The following is a 19,924-nucleotide window of genomic DNA, read 5'->3' as shown; positions in this document are numbered from 1 at the left end:
GCTCTATTCCCATCATCTTTCGCAATTCATCATTTGTCTTCCTCTCTCTCAACGATACTCCGCACATCCACCGAACCATTCGCATTTCCACCCTTTCCAGCCTTCGTTGCTGCTCTACATTCAGGATTTGAATCCATGCATTTTTAAGGCCATTTTCCCTGCTAGAGCGGGGGTTAGCCTTGCGGTCCCCATGACAATCTTCTCCATTTTGCAGCATGACACATCGACCCAGCATGTTTGTGGAAAATCGAAATATTTGCATATCTGAGGAAAATCTAAATATTTGCATATTTGTGGAAAATCTAAATATTTGCATATTTGTGGAAAATCTAAATATTTGCATATTTGTGGAAAATCTAAATATTTGGAAATTTGTGGAAAATCTGAATATTTGCATAGATGTGGAAAATCTAAATATTTGGAAATTTGTGGAAAATCTGAATATTTGCATAGATGTGGAAAATCTAAATATTTGGAAATTTGTGGAAAATCTAAATATTTGCATATTTGTGGAAAATCGAAATATTTGCATATTTATGGGAAATCAAAATATTTGGAAATTTGTGGAAAATCTGAATATTTGCATAGATGTGGAAAATCTAAATATTTGCATATTTGTGGAAAATCGAAATATTTGCATATTTATGGGAAATCTAAATATTTGGAAATTTGTGGAAAATCTGAATATTTGCATAGATGTGGAAAATCTAAATATTTGCATATTTGTGGAAAATCTAAATATTTGCATATATGTGGAAAATCTAAATATTTGCATATATGTGGAAAATCTAAATATTTGCATAGATGTGGAAAATCTAAATATTTGGAAATTTGTGGAAAATCTAAATATTTGCATATTTGTGGAAAATCGAAATATTTGCAAATTTATGGAAAATCTAAATATTTGCAAATTTGTGGAAAATCTGAATATTTGCATAGATGTGGAAAATCTAAATATTTGCATATTTGTGGAAAATCGAAATATTTGCATATTTATGGGAAATCTAAATATTTGGAAATTTGTGGAAAATCTGAATATTTGCATAGATGTGGAAAATCGAAATATTTGCAAATTTGTGGAAAATCTAAATATTTGCATATATGTGGAAAATCTAAATATTTGCATATATGTGGAAAATCTAAATATTTGCATAGATGTGGAAAATCTAAATATTTGGAAATTTGTGGAAAATCTAAATATTTGCATATTTGTGGAAAATCGAAATATTTGCATATATGTGGAAAATCTAAATATTTGCATATATGTGGAAAATCTAAATATTTGCATAGATGTGGAAAATCTAAATATTTGGAAATTTGTGGAAAATCTAAATATTTGCATATTTGTGGAAAATCTAAATATTTGCATATATGTGGAAAATCTAAATATTTGCATATATGTGGAAAATCTAAATATTTGCATATTTGTGGAAAATCTAAATATTTGCATATATGTGGAAAATCTAAATATTTGCATATATGTGGAAAATCTAAATATTTGCATAGATGTGGAAAATCTAAATATTTGGAAATTTGTGGAAAATCTAAATATTTGCATATTTGTGGAAAATCGAAATATTTGCAAATTTATGGAAAATCTAAATATTTGGAAATTTGTGGAAAATCTGAATATTTGCATAGATGTGGAAAATCTAAATATTTGCATATTTGTGGAAAATCGAAATATTTGCATATTTATGGGAAATCTAAATATTTGGAAATTTGTGGAAAATCTGAATATTTGCATAGATGTGGAAAATCGAAATATTTGCAAATTTGTGGAAAATCTAAATATTTGCATATATGTGGAAAATCTAAATATTTGCATATATGTGGAAAATCTCAATATTTGCATATTTGTTGGGAAAAAATGTATTCACCGTTTGAGTTCAATTGTACCACAACATAACCGGATATGCCGGTTCAACTTACTGGTATGACGTCATGGCTAACCGTGAATAAGAAGAAGATTTTTACTTGTAATCGCAAAATTACCTACTTTATAAATCGGAAATCGAAAAAGACATATCATATCTATTTTTTAGGGTATCAATGGATAGATTAGCATCGAGGTGGTCTGAGCGTTTGGGTTTCCCTTTAAGCTCCATTCCTGTCGTCAGTAAGATGTACTGAACTCGAGCAAGATGAGCATGGTCATGCGACTTCTAACCGTCACTCCAACTACCACCTTTGGATTGAGCTTCACATCTAACTTGTGGCTCCCTGTTATGAGCTGCTCCACTGTGAGGGTGAAACAGAGTTTCTGAGCTTAGCGGATTGAAACCTACATTTTTGTTGTTCAGCTAGACTTCCAGCCATATTGTGTTTTGCTGTGTACATATCAAACTGTATAGAAAATGTTGTTTTCTGCACAGGACGGGTACACTGGAGTGTGGAGTGCAGATTCTGGCTGTAGGTGCTGCAAGTCTGGAAGGTGCAACAGTGAGTGAAGCAATGCAAACTCTGAACCGTCAGGATGGCTTTGTGAGACTGACTATCCGCAAAAACTTGTGGCAGAGTGACGCACCAACTCCTGCTTATGGTACGCATCATTTGGTAGAGCCTTCAGCATTTGCTTGCTTTCACACTAACCTGATTATTCCCACTATTTTATGTAAAATGATCATGTTTACTACTACTACTCATAATACTACTACTTGTTTAATGACCCAACTGTCCCCATATTTTTGTGATATCCACCAGGGAACATTTTAGAGCTAGTATAGGTCTTTCATTAAATGGCTGTCCTGACGTTCTAATGAAGGTGACAGGAATTGTAATTTGTCAGAATGCCAGCGATAACTCACCTACTCTTCCCGAAGGACACCATGTGATAAATTAGCATCTACTGACTAATGAGAGCAGACAGGATACCCAGTAGGGTGGTCCAAAAATTTGAAGATTGCATTTTCATTTCTCCACAAGCCTGCCCCTATTCCTATTGAAGAAAGTAGTTTGTGTTGAAGATTTGAGCTTGATTGGACAATATTTAGAGGTTGCTCAAAATATTGACAAATTATAATGAATAATATTGATACAGACTTTTTAGCATCATACATCAATTCATAGATAACTATCTATTTTCAATTACTCAAATTTTTTATTATTGTTGGCTTGCACTTGTCTTCAATGGTATGACCAAGAGATTGTGCAAAAGCACTGGCCACAAACAGAGCATGCCGATCTGAGAGATTTACTCTGTCCAGAGTTGCCACTATTGCTGGAGTGATCACCTTGATGGGAGCCTTTTTCACCTGTTTGGCAGAAGATGGACTTTGGAGTTTGAATTCATTGTCCCCTGAATCGGAGCTTTCAATCTCAGACTCATCATCATCATCAACCACAGCCGATGTTGATGGAACAGATTGCATTGCTGTTGGAGTCTCAGCAGCATGTTTCTTCTTTCTTTTATCTTCATTCTCAAGCCTGATACGCTTTCTGTTCTCCTTCACTGCCAGTGCGTTGTCCACAAATCCCATACGTGAACTTGAGGGATCCTCATGCTGCATGATAAGGAATGCTTTGTCTTCTTCATTCGTCATTTTCTCAAGCGCATCATTTGGTGAGATGGAAGAGGGATTGAAGATCATCTTTGAACATCTGCTCCTTCACTCTATAGTTTTCGAATGTCTTGGTTCTAGTTTTCTTTACCAGTTTGGAGGCATCATACAACTTCAACAGTTGGCGCTCACAGGAATCTACTCTCTGCATTGGAATTCGTGCTTTCTCCCGGTATGCACACACAGCTTGTACACTAAGTTTGGCACTTTCACGAACTGTGTGGTGTTCTTGTATGTGATGGTACACCATTTTCTGCAATGTGTGTCCTTTGGTTGGTAGTCCCCCACATATTATTTCCTTTTCAGACTTGCCCAGCAACCAAACTGTGGAAGAGCTGCGAGTTTCTGCCATCTGAAAAAAACAGGATCAATTAAAAATGTTATTTTTAGAGCAACCTCTAAATAAGTTCCAATTGACCTCATATTTGGTTCATATGATCTTTATAAACATAGGAACAAGGGCAGCCTTGTGGAGCATGGATTTTTAATAGTATTAAATATTACATATATCTGTGGACCACCATAATACCCAGGTTAACCTTCAACCAAGGAAACAGCTCACACACAGTATTGATGAATTGCCCTGTCTGCTTAGCACTATAATGAGTTTATAGCTGGGTCGAGATTCGAACCCAGGCTAGAGTGTGCATACCTCTCGGCTATCATGACAGCCCTGAAAATGTTAACTGAACTTGTTTATTTCACTACCCCGTGCATACATCTCGCTGAGGTATCAGAAGACACACGCATACCATGTAACAGTGGATTGACATCTAATGTGGGCAGAGGCATGTCCATTGATGCATTCAATGAAAATTATATTGTCTAGTTTCCTACATTTACACTGGCACGTGTGTAAATTGAAGAGCCCAGCAGAGAATGCACTTATGTCAATCATAAAATAGTAATTTTGAAGTATATATCATGAGATATTTGAAAAGATCTTGTAAATTCACTTTTTTATTTGAATTATATTTTCTGCATGGAAATATATGTCATCTCCTCTGGATAAGTTTAATGATATCTACAAAGCCTTTGCAGATTACCAAGTAATTTTGTCAAAATTGTTCTGGCACTTTACCTTTTCCATGAGTTTTCAATTTTTGGGGAATATCCTTCAAACAATTTTATAAAATTACAATTACTGGGTTTTTTTATATAAAAGGACAATATTTTTTAATTCGGTGATCGTGAATGTCCTGTATGAAAGGATATTCGTAAAAGCACCCCATTCCAATGTGCGTGTGAAATAATCTATAAACACGGAATTGCCCATATCTGGTGTACTTAATAGTAGGCTATACAGGATGCTTCATTTGTCTTATTACGCTGTGCTGGCAAGTATGTTCCCTTGCCAGTTATTACGTTCATGAGGTTAGTTTGTATTGTGAATGACAAACGGGGATGTAAGGTACATATGTCATGACAACAGACACAAATTGAATGTATTTCAAAAGGATTTATCATACTAAAATATGCAATTTGGTGTCTGTCTGTCTGACTGCGATACATTTGGTCGTTACTCATCCAATCTGAACCAAACCTGACAGGAGGATTAAGGGTCAAACAATGGAGGTTGTCATATCTGCAAATCATATCAATCATATCTGCAAAGGTGTATGGCCATATTAAAATAGCTAATCGTGGCATTTCTTTGAATGCCGATTCTAATAACAAAAGGAAAAACAAGTACACATACATTCAAAGTACACCGCCGCCATGCCAAATAATTAAATATCCTACAGTGCGGCATCACGGCACAGCGCGGCATCGCCTTTGGTGCCCGGCAATACCGCAGTGCAGCTCATAGAGGCTGCATTAGGAGGGAGAGGTGCACACTAATTGATTGATTAATTGTACAATTAAAATCAATAAAAGATTATCACAAAATATTTTCTTAATCAATTGGCTAATAGCATAACTAAACCACTAGTGCTTCATCCGAAGATGTATCTTTAAGAAATTTAATTAAATAAGTCATTAAGAAAAAATTAAATAATTAATTGATTAATCAATAAATAAATTAATCGATTAATCAATAAATAATTAATCGATTAAATGATTAATCAATAAATCAAAAATATCCTTGATAGCCACATCACTTGGTCACTGTCATGTCCAAATATTAGCTTCCCAGCTCAAAAGGTGCCTGAGATATTGGCCAAATGAGAAAGAAAATAAATAAATGATTAATAATGAAAATAAATAAATAATAATCATGAAAAAAATTAAATTATTAATCAATTCGGTCACAGAACACATAAACCACCACCATTTCATCAGAATCTGTAACAGATTTTTTATTTTTTTTTAGTAATTAATCGAATAATTAAATAATTAATCGATTAATTGATTAATTGATTAATCAATAAATCAAAAATATCCTTGATAGCCACATCACTTGGTCACTCATGTCGAAATATTAGCTTTCGAGCTCAAAAGGTGCCTGAGATATTGGCCAAATGAGAAAGAAAATAAATAAATGATTAATAATGAAAATAAATAAATAATAATCATAAAAAAAACTAAATTATTAATGAATTCGGTCAGAGAACACATAAACCACCACCATTTCATCAGAATCTGTAACTTAAAAAAAACAATTTTTTAGTCATTAATCGAATAATTAAATAATTAATAGATTCATTGATTAATTGATTAATTAATAAATCAAAAATAGCCTTTGCAGCCAAATCACCTGATCATTAGCATGTCCAAATATCAGCTTCCTAACTCAAAAGGTGCCTGAGTTAATGGTCAGAAGAGAAAGGAAATTTGATTAATTAAATAAGTACTTCATTAATCGCTAATAATTAAATAACTCCTCAATTAATTGATTAATCACAAAACAAAAAATAGTGTTTTTGACAAAGCACTTGCTCACTATTGTGCCGAAATTTCAGCTTCCTAGCTCAAAGGATGGCTGAGATATCGCCCGGACAAACAAATAAACAAACAAGAAAGAAAGAAAGCAAGAAAACAAACAACCAGAGTGAAAACTGAGTACTCTCTTTCAGCGTGCGTCACTGCCGAGCCCCCTTCGGTGCCCAGCAATGACGATTTGCAATGCCTGGAGATGGCATAGGAAAGGAGTGGTGTACAACAACCAGAGTGAAAACTGAGTACTCCCTTTCAGCGTGCGTCACTGCCGAGCCCCCTTCGGTGCCCAGCAATGACGATTTGCAATGCCTGGAGATGGCATAGGAAAGGTGCGGTGTACAACAAGACAAGTACACATACATTCAAAGTACACCACCCCCATGCCAATAAATTAAATATCCTACAGCGCGGCATTGCCGGGGCGCCTCCGGCACCCAGCAATACCGCAGTGCAGCTCATAGAGGCTGCATTGGGAGGGAGAGGTGTACACTAATTGATTGATTAATTGTATAATTAAAATCAATAAAAGATTATCACAAAATATTTTCTTAATCAATTGGCTAATACCATAACAAAACCACTCGTGCTTCATCCGAAGATGTATCTTTTAGAAATTTAATCAAATAAGTCATTAATAAAAAATTAAATAATTAATTGATAAATCAATAAGTAATTCATCGATTAATCAATAAATAATGAATCGATTAAATGATTAATCAATTAATCAAAAATATCCTTGATAGCCACATCACTTGGTCACTGTCATGTCCAAATATTAGCTTCCCAGCTCAAAAGGTGCCTGAGATATTGGCCAAATGAGAAAGAAAATAAATAAATGATTAATAATGAAAATAAATAAATAATAATCATTAAAAAATTAAATTATCAAACAATTTGGTCACAGAACACATAAACCACCACCATTTCATCAGAATGTGTAACTGGGGAAAAATTTTTTTTTTAGTAATTAATCGAATAATTAAATAATTAATCGATACATTGATTAATTGATTAATCAATAAATCAAAAATATCCTTGATAGCCACATCACCTGGTCACTCATGTCCAAATATTAGCTTCTGAGCTCAAAAGGTGCCTGAGATATTGGCCAAATGAGAAAGAAGATAAATAAATGATTAATAATGAAAATAAATAAATAATAATCATAAAAAAATTAAATTATTAATCAATTCGGTCAGAGAACACATAAACCACCACCATTTCATCAGAATCTGTAACTTTAAAAAAAAAATTTTTTTTGTCATTAATCAAATAATTCAATAATTAATCGATTAATTGATTAATTGATTAATTGATTAATTAATAAATCAAAAATAGCCTTTGCAGTCAAATCACCTGGTCATTAGCATGTCCAAATATCAGCTTCCTCACTCAAAAGGTGCCTGAGTTAATGGTCAGAAGAGAAATGAAATTTAATTAATTAAATAAGTACTTCATTAATCGCGAATAATTAAATAACTCATCAATTAATTGATTAATCAAAAAACAAAAAATACTGTTTTTGACAAATGACTTGCTCACTATTGTGCCGAAATTTCAGCTTCCTAGCTCAAAGGATGGCTGAGATATCGCCCGGACAAACAAACAAACAAACAAGAAATAAAGAAAGCAAGAAAGAAAGAAAGCAAGAAAACAAACAACCAGAGTGAAAACTGAGTACTCTCTTTCAGCGTGCGTCACTGCCGAGCCCCCTTCGGTGCCCAGCAATGACGATTTGCAATGCCTGGAGATGGCATAGGAAAGGAGCGGTATACAATTATCACAAAATATTTTCTTAATCAATTGGCTCATAGCATAACTAAACCACTAGTGCTTCATCCGAAGATGTATCTTTTAGAAATTTAATTAAATAAGTCATTAAAAAAATTAAATAATCAATTGATTAATCAAAAAATAATTAATCGATTAATCAATAAATAATTAATCGATGAAATGATTAATCAATAAATCAAAAATATCCTTGATAGCCACATCACTTGGTCACTGTCATGTCCAAATATTAGCTTCCCAGCTCAAAAGGTGCCTGAGATATTGGCCAAATGAGAAAGAAAATAAATATATGATTAATAATGAAAATAAATAAATAATAATAATTAAAAAATTATTAATCAATTCGGTCACAGAACACATAAACCACCACCATTTCATCAGAATCTGTAACTTAAAAAAAAAAAAATTCAGTCATTAATCGAATAATTAAATAATTAATCGATTAATTGATTAATTAATAAATCAGAAATAGCCTTTGCAGCCAAATCACCTGGTCATTGGCATGTCCAAATATCAGCTTCCTAACTCAAAAGGTGCCTGAGTTAATGGTCAGAAGAGAAAGGAAATTTGATTAATTAAATAAGTACTTAATTAATCGCTAATAATTAAATAACTAACTCCTCAATTATTTGATTAATCAAAAAACAAAAAATAGCGTTTTTGACAAAGGACTTTCTCACTATTGTGCCGAAATTTCAGCTTCCCAGCTCAAAGGATGGCTGAGATATCGCCCGGACAAACAAACAAACAAGAAAGCAAGAAAACAACCAGAGTGAAAACTGAGTACTCTCTTTCAGCGTGCGTTGCTGCCGAGCCCCCTTCGGTGCCCAGCAATGACGATTTGCAATGCCTGGAGATGGCATAGGAAAGGTGCGGTGTAAAAAAACAAACAAACAAACAACCAGAGTGAAAACTGAGTACTCCCTTTCAGCGTGCGTCACTGCTGAGCCCCCTTTGGTGCCCAGCAATGACGATTTGCAATGCCTGGAGATGGCATAGGAAAGGTGCGGTGTACAAAAACAAGAAAGAAAACAAACAAACAACCAGAGTGAAAACTGAGTACTCCCTTTCAGCGTGCGTCACTGCTGAGCCCCCTTTGGTTCCCGGCAATGACGTTTTGCAATGCTTGGAGATGGCATGGGAAAGGTGCGGTGTACAACAACACTTGTAATAATAGCATACATAATATTAATGTTATTACAAAACAATATTAATACTAATTAGAACTGCAAGGTTTTTGTCTTTCCCTCGCGGTCCCCATGTACTGTCTTTCCCTCGCGGTCCCCATGTACTGTCTTTGTCTTTCCCTCGCGGTCCCCATGTGCTGTTTTTGTCTTTCCCTCGCGGTCCCCATGTACTGTCTTTGTCTTTCCCTCGCGGTCCCTATGTGCTGTCTTTGTCTTTCCCTCGCGGTCCCCATGTGCTGTCTTTGTCTTTCCCTCGTGGTCCCCATGTACTGTCTTTGTCTTTCCCTCGCGGTCCCCATGTGCTGTTTTTGTCTTTCCCTCGCGGTCCCCATGTACTGTCTTTCCCTCGCGGTCCCCATGTACTGTTTTTCCCTCGCGGTCCCCATGTACTGTCTTTGTCTTTCCCTCGCGGTCCCCATGTGCTGTTTTTGTCTTTCCCTCGCGGTCCCCATGTACAGTCTTTCCCTCGCGGTCCCCATGTACTGTCTTTGTCTTTCCCTCGCGGTCCCCATGTACTGTCTTTGTCTTTCCCTCGCGGTCCCTATGTGCTGTCTTTGTCTTTCCCTCGCGGTCCCCATGTGCTGTTTTTGTCTTTCCCTCGCGGTCCCCATGTACTGTCTTTCCCTCGCGGTCCCCATGTACTGTCTTTGTCTTTCCCTCGCGGTCCCCATGTGCTGTTTTTGTCTTTCCCTCGCGGTCCCCATGTACTGTCTTTGTCTTTCCCTCGCGGTCCCTATGTGCTGTCTTTGTCTTTCCCTCGCGGTCCCCATGTGCTGTCTTTGTCTTTCCCTCGTGGTCCCCATGTACTGTCTTTGTCTTTCCCTCGCGGTCCCCATGTGCTGTTTTTGTCTTTCCCTCGCGGTCCCCATGTACTGTCTTTCCCTCGCGGTCCCCATGTACTGTCTTTCCCTCGCGGTCCCCATGTACTGTCTTTGTCTTTCCCTCGCGGTCCCCATGTGCTGTTTTTGTCTTTCCCTCGCGGTCCCCATGTACTGTCTTTGTCTTTCCCTCGCGGTCCCTATGTGCTGTCTTTGTCTTTCCCTCGCGGTCCCCATGTGCTGTTTTTGTCTTTCCCTCGCGGTCCCCATGTGCTGTTTTTGTCTTTCCCTCGCGGTCCCCATGTACTGTCTTTGTCTTTCCCTCGCGGTTGTCAGCTCTTTCACGAGCCTCGATTCAGTATAGTAAAAAAACAAAAAAAAAAACAGTGATGACAGGCTTCCATACAATATGACTGCCAAACCATGTGACTGATGATGTCATAATTTTCAAGAAATTTTCATCATGGGTAGTCCATCCTATCTGTAAAGTTTCATATCGATCAGTTGAGTCGTTTCGAATAAGGGGAATTTTTAAATGTTTTTTTTAAAATCCAATATGGCTGCCAAACCAACAACTGATGACATCATAGTTTTCTACATTTTTTCCTCATGCATATGTGATTATATGTTTAAAGTTTAGCATCGATTGGTTTGGAGGTTTAAGAGAAATATTTTTTTAATATTCTCCTTCTCGCCAATATGGCTAACTGACTATGATACACAAACCATGTGACTTGATGACAACATCACTGTAAACAAATTTTCCCCATGGGTAGTCGATCATATCTGCAAAGTTGTGTATTGATCGGTCGCATGGTTTTGAGGATTTCATAGGTTTAAAAAGATATATATAATATGGCTGCTAAACTATGTGACTAATGACATCATAATTTTCAACACGTTTTCCACATTGGAATGCAATCATATTTTTCAAGTTTCCTATCGATCGGATAAGTGGTTTTGGAGAGGTATGTGTTTTAAAGCTTCATTTTAGAATCAAATATGGCCGCCAAACCACGTGACCAATAACCTTTTTTTCTTTGCGAACTCATATCTTCATGGGAAGTTGATCATATGTTAAAAAATTCGCTTTGATCTGTTCAGCGCTTTCAGAGATGTTTAAAATTCTTCCTTCCATCCAATATGGCTGCCAAACTATGTGACTGATGATGTCATCGTTGTCAAAAAAAGTTTTCCCATGGATAGTTGATCATATTTGTAAAGTTACATATCAATCGGTTGAGCTGTTTCGGAGGGGATTTTGAAAGTTTTTTTGAAATCCAATCTGGCCTCCAAACCATGTCAAGCACTGTCAAGCACTCGTTTAGATAGGTGTCTATAATTAGTTAAAGTTTCGTAGAGATGGCTATAACAGTTTTCTCCGAAGTTTCCACAACATTTTGCTTGGAATAAAAATAATCTTTACAAGAACAATAGGCTTCCAGTAGGAACCTCACTTGGAAGCCTAATAATATCCCCTCTCCCCAAGGGGTTTGTTTTTTCTTTTTGGAAAACACCGTATTACCATTTATAAATAGCTTATCATGGCATTTTGTGGGGAACCCCAAAAATATAAACCACAAGCAGGTATGATTACCTTTTCAAACAGTCACTACTGCTGTTTAACACTAAACTGAAAGGGAGGAAGCCTGGGGTTTTGTTCAGTTACCAAGTAACGAGCTAGTGCTTGCCAAGTCAGCCGTTCCTTTTTTTTGGTTTTTTGTATACATAATCGAGGCTCATGAAAGAGCTAACATTTATCACACAAACAAATCAAACAGACAAACAAACAAAGTATATAAAAAGGGGAGCGGTAGACAAGATGGGGACAGAAGGGGAAGCACATAAACACAACATTTGAGAGGAGGGACATTGGGAGATGTGTGGGAGGGAGAGGGCTTGGGGGAAGGCAGCGTGGGAAGGGGGGGGGGGGGGGGTGGGAAAAGTATAAACACAAGGACACCAGGGACTTCCAGGAAAGAAGTTGGTATTTCAAAAAATTGGATTTGGGGTGAAATTAGCTGGGGTAGAAAAGATCAAGGTTTTGGATGGGGGAAGATAAGAGATGGTGGTGAACAGCTGTTTTAAAGACCTGGAGGGAGGAGTGGGATTGAAGAGAATGAGGGAGTTTGTTCCAGAGGTGGGAGAAAAGAGGAATGAAGGAGTGAAGGTGATCAGATAGTCTTGATTTTGGCAGTTTAACCATAAGAGGGTTGCAGGCAGATCTTGTGCGACATGCAGGAATATTTGGGGGACAGAGCCCAGAGAGAGCTGGAGGAGCAAGGCCGGAGAGGAGTCGGTAGAAGACAGAAAGACCACCAACCTGCCTGCGGTGAGTAAGTGAAAGGCCCTCGGAGGTATCTTCATCATGGGAGATTCCAATGATTCTGAACGCTTTGGTTTCAACAGCGTGAAGACGAGCCAGGTGTGAGGCAGGAGCACCAGCTCAGAGGGGAGAGCAGTATTCCATTGAGCTGCAGATGAAAGCCTTGTATGTGGTGAGGAGCTCAGGTGTGCCAAGGAAGGACTTCACACGACGGAGGATGCCCAGTCGGCGACTGGCTTTGGAGGCCAGATTTGAAATGTGGTTTTCCCAGGAAAGATCATGGCAGATAGTGAGACCCAAAAGCTTGAGTGACAGAACTTCTTGGAGAGGATTATTCAGAAAGTGGATGGGAGGGTTGTCCAGTCGGTCTTTTCGGAGAGACATCGTAAGAGTGTGAGATTTGTCAGGATTGAAAGACATGTTCCCCTTGTTTGCCCAGTCTGTGATTTTGTCCAGGTCTGCAGAGAGTGAGGAGGCTGCAGACTGCCGATCTGAGGGATGAGGAATGGAGCGGCAGAGAGTGGAGTCATCAGCAAAGAGATGGAGAGGATTTACAAGAGAGTTGGAGAGATCATTGATGAAGACCAGAAAAAGCACAGGGCCCAGAACACTGCCTTGGGGAACTCCAGCCTGAACAGGAAGAGGAGATGAGAGAAACCCATTCAGGGCCACACGTCGACTATGACGAGAGAGGAAGTCTGCCAGCCATGTGTGGAGATTTCCATGGATACCAAAGCAGGAGGGTTTGGTGAGCAGAGTGGGGTGCCAGACCGTATCGAAGGCACGTGATACGTCGAGGGAGACAGCTCTAATTTCCTGCTTGGCATTGAGGACCTCCATCCGTTGTTGAGACAGCAGAAGCAGCATGGCCAGAGTGGAGTGACCTTGTCTGAAACCAAATTGATGATCAGAGATCAAGCCATTGGAGAAGAGGAAAAATTTCATATCTGAAGCAATGATGGAATCCCATGACTTTGCTGATAATTGGGAGAAGGCGGATTGGTCTGTAGTTGCTAGGATCTGTTTTTGCACCTTTTTGTGTAAAGCAGTGATGTTGGCTGATTTCCAAGCAGATAGCAGATGACCTTGAGCAAAAGAGAGGGTGAAGAGAACAGAGAGAGGGAGTGAAAGAGCGGAAGAAAGGTCCTTATCAGCGGTTTCGAATGGAGTGCATGCTCGAATGCGTAAGCCACTTGGAGAGTGCTCCACAAGAAACTTGGTAACTGAACACACCCCTGACATTCTTAAGGACCAAGCCTATATCGACTGTAATCTATATACTCCTGAGAGGATATATACAGTGCATTCAGAAAGTATTCAGACCCCTTCACTTTTTTCACATTTTGTTATGTTGCAGCCTTATGTTGAAATCGTTTCAATTCATTTTTTCCCTCATCAATCTACACCCAATTCCCCACACTGACAAAGAGAAAACAGGATTTTAGAAAGTTTTGCAAATTTATTTAAAAAAAAAAACTGAAATATCACATTGACATAAGTATTCAGACCCTTAACTCAGTACTTAGTTGAAGCACCTTTGGCAGCGATTACAGCCTTGAGTCTTCTTGGGTATGACGTGACAAGCTTTGCACACCTGGATTTGGGGATTTTCTGCCATTCTTCTCTGCAGATCTTCTCAAGCTCTGTCAGGTTGGATGGGGACCGTCGGTGGACAGCCATTTTCAGGTCTCTCCAGAGATGTTCGATTGGGTTCAAGTCAGGGCACTGGCTGGGCCACTCAAGGACCTTCACAGAGTTGTCCCTAAGCCACTCCTGCGTTGTCTTGGCTGTGTGCTTAGGGTCATTGTCCTGTTGGAAGGTGAACCTTCGGCCCAGTCTGCGGTCCTGAGCGCTCTGTTTCAGGTTTTCATTGAGGATATCTTTGTACTTTGCTCTGTCCATTGTTCCCTCAACCCTGACCAGGTCCCCAGTCACTGCTGCTGAAAAACACCCCCACAGCATGATGCTGCCACCACCATGCTTCACCGTTGGGATGGTATTGGGCAGGTGATGAGCAGGTGCCTGGTTTCCACCAAAAATGATGCTTAGAATTGATGCCAAACAGTTCAATCTTGGTTTCATCAGACCACAGAATCTTGTTTCTCACAGTCTGAGAGTCCTTTAGGTGCTTTTTTGCAAACTCCAAGCGGGCTTTCATGTGTCTTTCACTGAGGAGAGGCTTCCGTCTGGCCACTCTGCCATAAAGCCCAGATCGGTGGAGTGTTGCAGTGATGGTTGTCCTTCTGGAAGTTTCTCCCATCTCCACACAGGATCTCTGGCGCTCAGCCAGAGTGACCATCGGGCTCTTGGTCACCTCTCTTACCAAGGCCCTTCTCCCCCGATTGCTCAGTTTGGCCGGGCGGCCAGCTCTAGGAAGAGTCCTGGTTGTTCCAAAATTCTTCCATTTAAGAATTATGGAGGCCACTGTGCTCTTGAGAACCTTCAATGCAGCAGAAATTTTTTTGTCGGCTTCCCCAGATCTGTGCTTCGACACAATCCTGTCTCTGAGATCTGCAGGCAGTTCCTTCGACCTCATGGCTTGGTTTTTGCTCTGATATGCAGTCAGCTGTGAGACCTTATATAGACAGGTGTATGCCTTTCCAAATCATGTCCAATCAATTGAATTTACCACAGGTGGACTCCAATCAAGGTGTAGAAACATCCCAAAGATGATCAAGAGAAATGGGAGGCACCTGAGCTAAATTTCATGTGCCATAGCAAAGGGTCTGAATACTTTTGTCAATGTGATATTTCAGTTTTTTCTTTTTAATGAATTTGCAAAACTTTCTAAAATCCTGTTTTCTCTTTGTCATTATGAGGTATTGAGTGTAGATTGATGAGGGAAAAAAAGAATTTAAACGATTTCAGCATAAGGCTGCAACATAACAAAATATGAAAAAAGTGAAGGGGTCTGAATGATATATATATATATATATATATATATATATATATATATACATATATATATATATATATATATATATATATATATATATATATAAATATATATATACGTAGTGTGTTCAAAAAGTATCCGACCTTTATTTTTCGTGCGTAAAAAAAAAGAAGCTAGGGAGGCGTTGATTGGTGCACGTATGTAGGCGATCCTAATGCGCACGTGTGAATTTTTTCCCACCTGCAGAAGCTGTCATTCGACGGCAGACCACCGATGAGTGAGGACATGTAAGTGAGCGCCGTCGGATTTTCGTTTTTGACAAAATGACGGAAAAACTTGAACAACGCTACTGCATCAAATTTTGTGTTTTTTGGCCTCGGGGATGTTGGATGCTTCCATTGTGATGACTGCAACTTGGTTTCTGGGTCGTACCCATAAACCCAGGACTCATCGCCAGTGATCACTGTGTTGAGGAAGCTGGGATCGCTGTTCACAGTCTCCAGCATGTCTTGTGCGATCTCCAAACGGAGTTGCTTCTGCTCAATCGTTAGCAGCTTTGGTACGAACTTCACTGAGATTCTCCTGAAGCCCAAATCCTCCTTCATAATGGAATGAACGGTGTTGAATCTTGCGGATCGTTTCCACTTGGGAATCGCCAAGCTTTACAATATATATATTGTATATATATCCAAAATCCAAATATATATATTGTTACGGAATCCAACGTCGGCCTTCCCCACTTACCAAGGGGGGATTAGTCCCCTCGTCTATGACTGGCCGACGTGGTCCTGGGGGTATGACGTCACGCCCGGTCAGCGCTGGGTAGGGTATTAGGCCCAACCGTCCTATGGTCTAAATACCAACACCCACCGGTACGCAAGGAAATACTCCCCCGCCCACGGTCGCAGCGTAATGGACTAGTTGCACTGAGTGAAGCGAACTGCACCGTGAGCCGGTTACCAAGACTGACCCGATTAATCTTCGTCGGTCGAATCGCGCCACGGGCCCTCAATGGGGGAAATCACTAAAGCGACCGAATGTGAAGAAGAAGACGAAGGTAGGAAGAACAAATATAATTTATTACTATTATTTACAAATCATCAAAATAACCAAGGAGAAAGAAGGATAAGAAAATAACGACAGAAAGAATGGAAGGAGACACAGTGCAAATATTAGCTTAACTATACAAGCTTAATTAATACCCCAGGACAACGTGAAAGACAGACAAACGATCACACTTACACGGGGAATGCAGGCAGGAATGAATGGCTGAAGGTGGATGGCTTGGAGAGGCAAGGAAGGTCCAGCGGGGACTGGGCACGGTCGGGCCGGAAGGCACCGCCGTCAAAAAGCCGAGCCGCGGTCGTGCGAACTCCCGCGGTTCCAAACTGCGCGGGCGAAGTTCCTTTTTCCGCACTGCTGCGTCGCGCACTCCTTGCGTTGCCTCGGTCCGTATCTCCTCTGCAGCGCGGCACGTATCTCATCTGCGTAGCTCATCTGAGGTGGGGGCGTCTCCCGTGGGTTATATGACCCTTGAACCTTCGCAAACCTCCCAGATCGTTCTCTCTCCACCCGCTCAAGCCAAACCCCTTCGTGCTGGGTTGGTTGAGCGGGGCCGACTCACTCCTCCTTTCTATGACGAGGCCTTTCTTCTTCCAACCGACCGCGTGCTCAATGGAGTCCATTTGCGGCGAAAACCATCCAAACCTGGCACTTTGAAGATGGGACCTAATCTTATTTAATTCGGTGCAATGGAGAGTCGACTATTGGGAAACATAGCCTTAAACTACATAGAATAAGGGAATAACTATTTAAAAGGATATATGGTGCCCTGCGTGTATGTTTATGGAATTAACTAAGAGGACGACCTTCGACCTTTCTTTACATTACGGAGGGTGACATTTACACACAACAAAACCATAATTCTCACATTCGTTACACTTTCTCAAATTCGTTACAATATATATATCATTCAGAAAGAATTCAGACCCCTTCACTTTTTTCATATTTTGTTATGTTGCAGCCTTATGCTGAAATCGTTTAAATTCATTTTTTCCCTTATCTATATATATATATATATATATATATATATATATATATATATATATATATATATATATATATATATATATATATGTATATATATATATATATATATATATATATATATATATATATATATATATACATACACACACACACACACACACACACACACACACACACACACACACACACTCTTCCTACCGCTCCCATATGGAGTGATGTGCTAGTTACAACAAATACATTGTATGGTTGGTTACAAGACATGTCGGCCACCCTGTCGTTTTAAACATAACCTTTGCCTTATAACGTTATGGCCTCAGATTTAAATGTCAAAAACTTGTATTGATTTTTCTGTTTTTCACTTCATAGAAGGTATCCCAGTACCTAATGAGAACCATGTTTATTCATGTAGTAATTGTACAAGCTTCTCAGTAATCCTTCCATAATATAGATACAGTAAATAGCCTTGAGTGGGCTGACAGACATCTCTTGAGGTTGTAGTTCAGATCTCTGCTGATTTGGGGGATCCCTCGTGGGAGCTACCTGATGTTCTGGGAGTCCCCATGATCGGAAATCGGAAAAATGAAGTCTGAACGATTAGGCAGGCTATTGAGTAGAAGGGCTGTATCGGGTTTCAAAGCAATCAGTTGGTAAACGAGGAACGAGCATGGATCCAAAGTGTGGGGGTTAACCATCCCTCCCCACCCCATTCCTGGGAGCCCCCATGATCCGAAATCGAAAATCAAAGCACGGGCGATTGTGCCGTATACTGTATTGTAGTCATTTCTCAAGTTTCAGAGCAATCAGCCAGGTGATAAGGGATGAGTAGCAAAAATAGCAAAACGTGAATGGACGAATGGATGACCAGACGGACAGACGTCCGGACATAATGACCCATTTTATAAGTTTATCTCCGACAATCGATCTCCGACTATCTCCGACAATCCGACAAATTTTTGGTCAAAAAGTGGACCAAAAAAACAACAACAACCACGGGTCCCGAAAAAGGCCAACCCCCGCCTTGCGGGGAAAAATGGCCTCTAAAGGTGGTTATTTTATATATATATATAATCGAGATGACGTGACCTCAAAATAAATGCAAACAAGTGCAGATACATTCAAAGGACACCGCCCCCATGCCAAATAAATAACATCCTCCAGCATGCGACATTGCCTGGGTGCCTGCCGCCATGTAGCACATACAGACAGTATTGTGAGGGAGAGAGTGACAATAATTGATTGCTTAATTATTGCATAATTAAAATAAATAAATAGTAATCGTAAAATAATTAATTTCTTAATCAATTGGCTAATAACATAACCAAACCACCAGTGAGTGTTTCATCCAAAGCTGTAACCTTTTGAAAATTAATGAAATTAATTAATCAAAAATTAAAGAATTCATTCATTAATTGATTAATCAATAAATAATTAATCGATTAATTTGATTAATCAAAAATACCCTTTATAGCCAAATCACTTGGTCATCGTTGTGTCCAAATATCAGCTTCCTAGCTCAAATGGTGCCTGACATATTGCCCAGATGAGAAAGCAAATAAATAAGTGATTAATAACTAAAATAAATAAATGATAATGGAAAAATAATTAAATTATTAATCAATTGGCTAATAGCATACCTAAACCACCAGTGCTTCATCCGAATCTGTAACATTTTGAAAATTAACAAATTAATTATTCAAAAATTAAATAATTAATTCATTAATTGATTCATCAATAAATAATTAATCGATTAATTTGATGAATCAATAAATCAAAAATACCCTTTATAGCCAAATCACTTGGTCATTGTTGTGTCCAAATATCAGCTTCCTACGTCAAAAGGTGCCTGAGATATTGCCCAGATGAGAAAGAAAATAAATAAGTGATTAATAAAAAATATAAAAACCACCTTTAGAGGCCATTTTTCCCCGCAAAGCGGGGGTTGGCCTTTTTCGGGGACCGTGGTTGTTGTTGTTTTTTTTGGTCCCCTTTTTGAAGCAATGTTTTACAGCCGGATGCCCTTCCTGCCGCCAACCATGTTTGTCGCCTTTTTACGACACACAGGGAATTACCAGTGAACTGGTACTCAATTTGCCGACCTCGGAAGGATGGTCAGGCTGAGTCAACCCCCCTGGCGTTAATTCAGCAATCGACCGGGATTTGAACCCAGGATCCTTGGTATCCTAAGCTGGCACCTTAGCCGCTAGCCCAACACCAGGCATAATAAGTGATTAATAATTAAAATAAATAAATAATAATGGTTAAATAATTAAATTATTAATCAATTGGCCAATAGCATACCTAAACCACCACCGTTTCATCCGAATCTGTAACTTTAAAAATAAATTAATAAATAAATTAATCAAATAATTAAATCATTAATCAATTAATTGATTGATCAATTAATAAATGAATAAAAA

The 19,924-nt window shown here is 38.8% G+C and overlaps 1 protein-coding gene across 1 annotated transcript in view; it reads left to right on the top strand.

The window, feature by feature from the left end:
• LOC137436513 (glutamate receptor-interacting protein 2) overlaps positions 1–19,924 on the top strand; it is a 535,867-nt gene that overhangs the window by 430,405 nt on the left and 85,538 nt on the right. The window contains exon 15 of the mRNA XM_068130374.2: positions 2,376–2,542. Within this exon, the coding sequence (XP_067986475.2) occupies positions 2,376–2,542 (167 nt within the window). The remainder of the gene's footprint in view (positions 1–2,375; positions 2,543–19,924) is intronic.

Source organism: Myxine glutinosa, chromosome 11 (assembly GCF_964187855.1).
Source record: "Myxine glutinosa chromosome 11, kmMyxGlut1.1, whole genome shotgun sequence".
NCBI classification, from domain to species: domain Eukaryota; kingdom Metazoa; phylum Chordata; class Myxini; order Myxiniformes; family Myxinidae; genus Myxine; species Myxine glutinosa.
The sequence above is the reverse complement of the archived record's forward strand: the minus strand, read 5'-3'. Positions and strand labels throughout refer to the sequence as shown.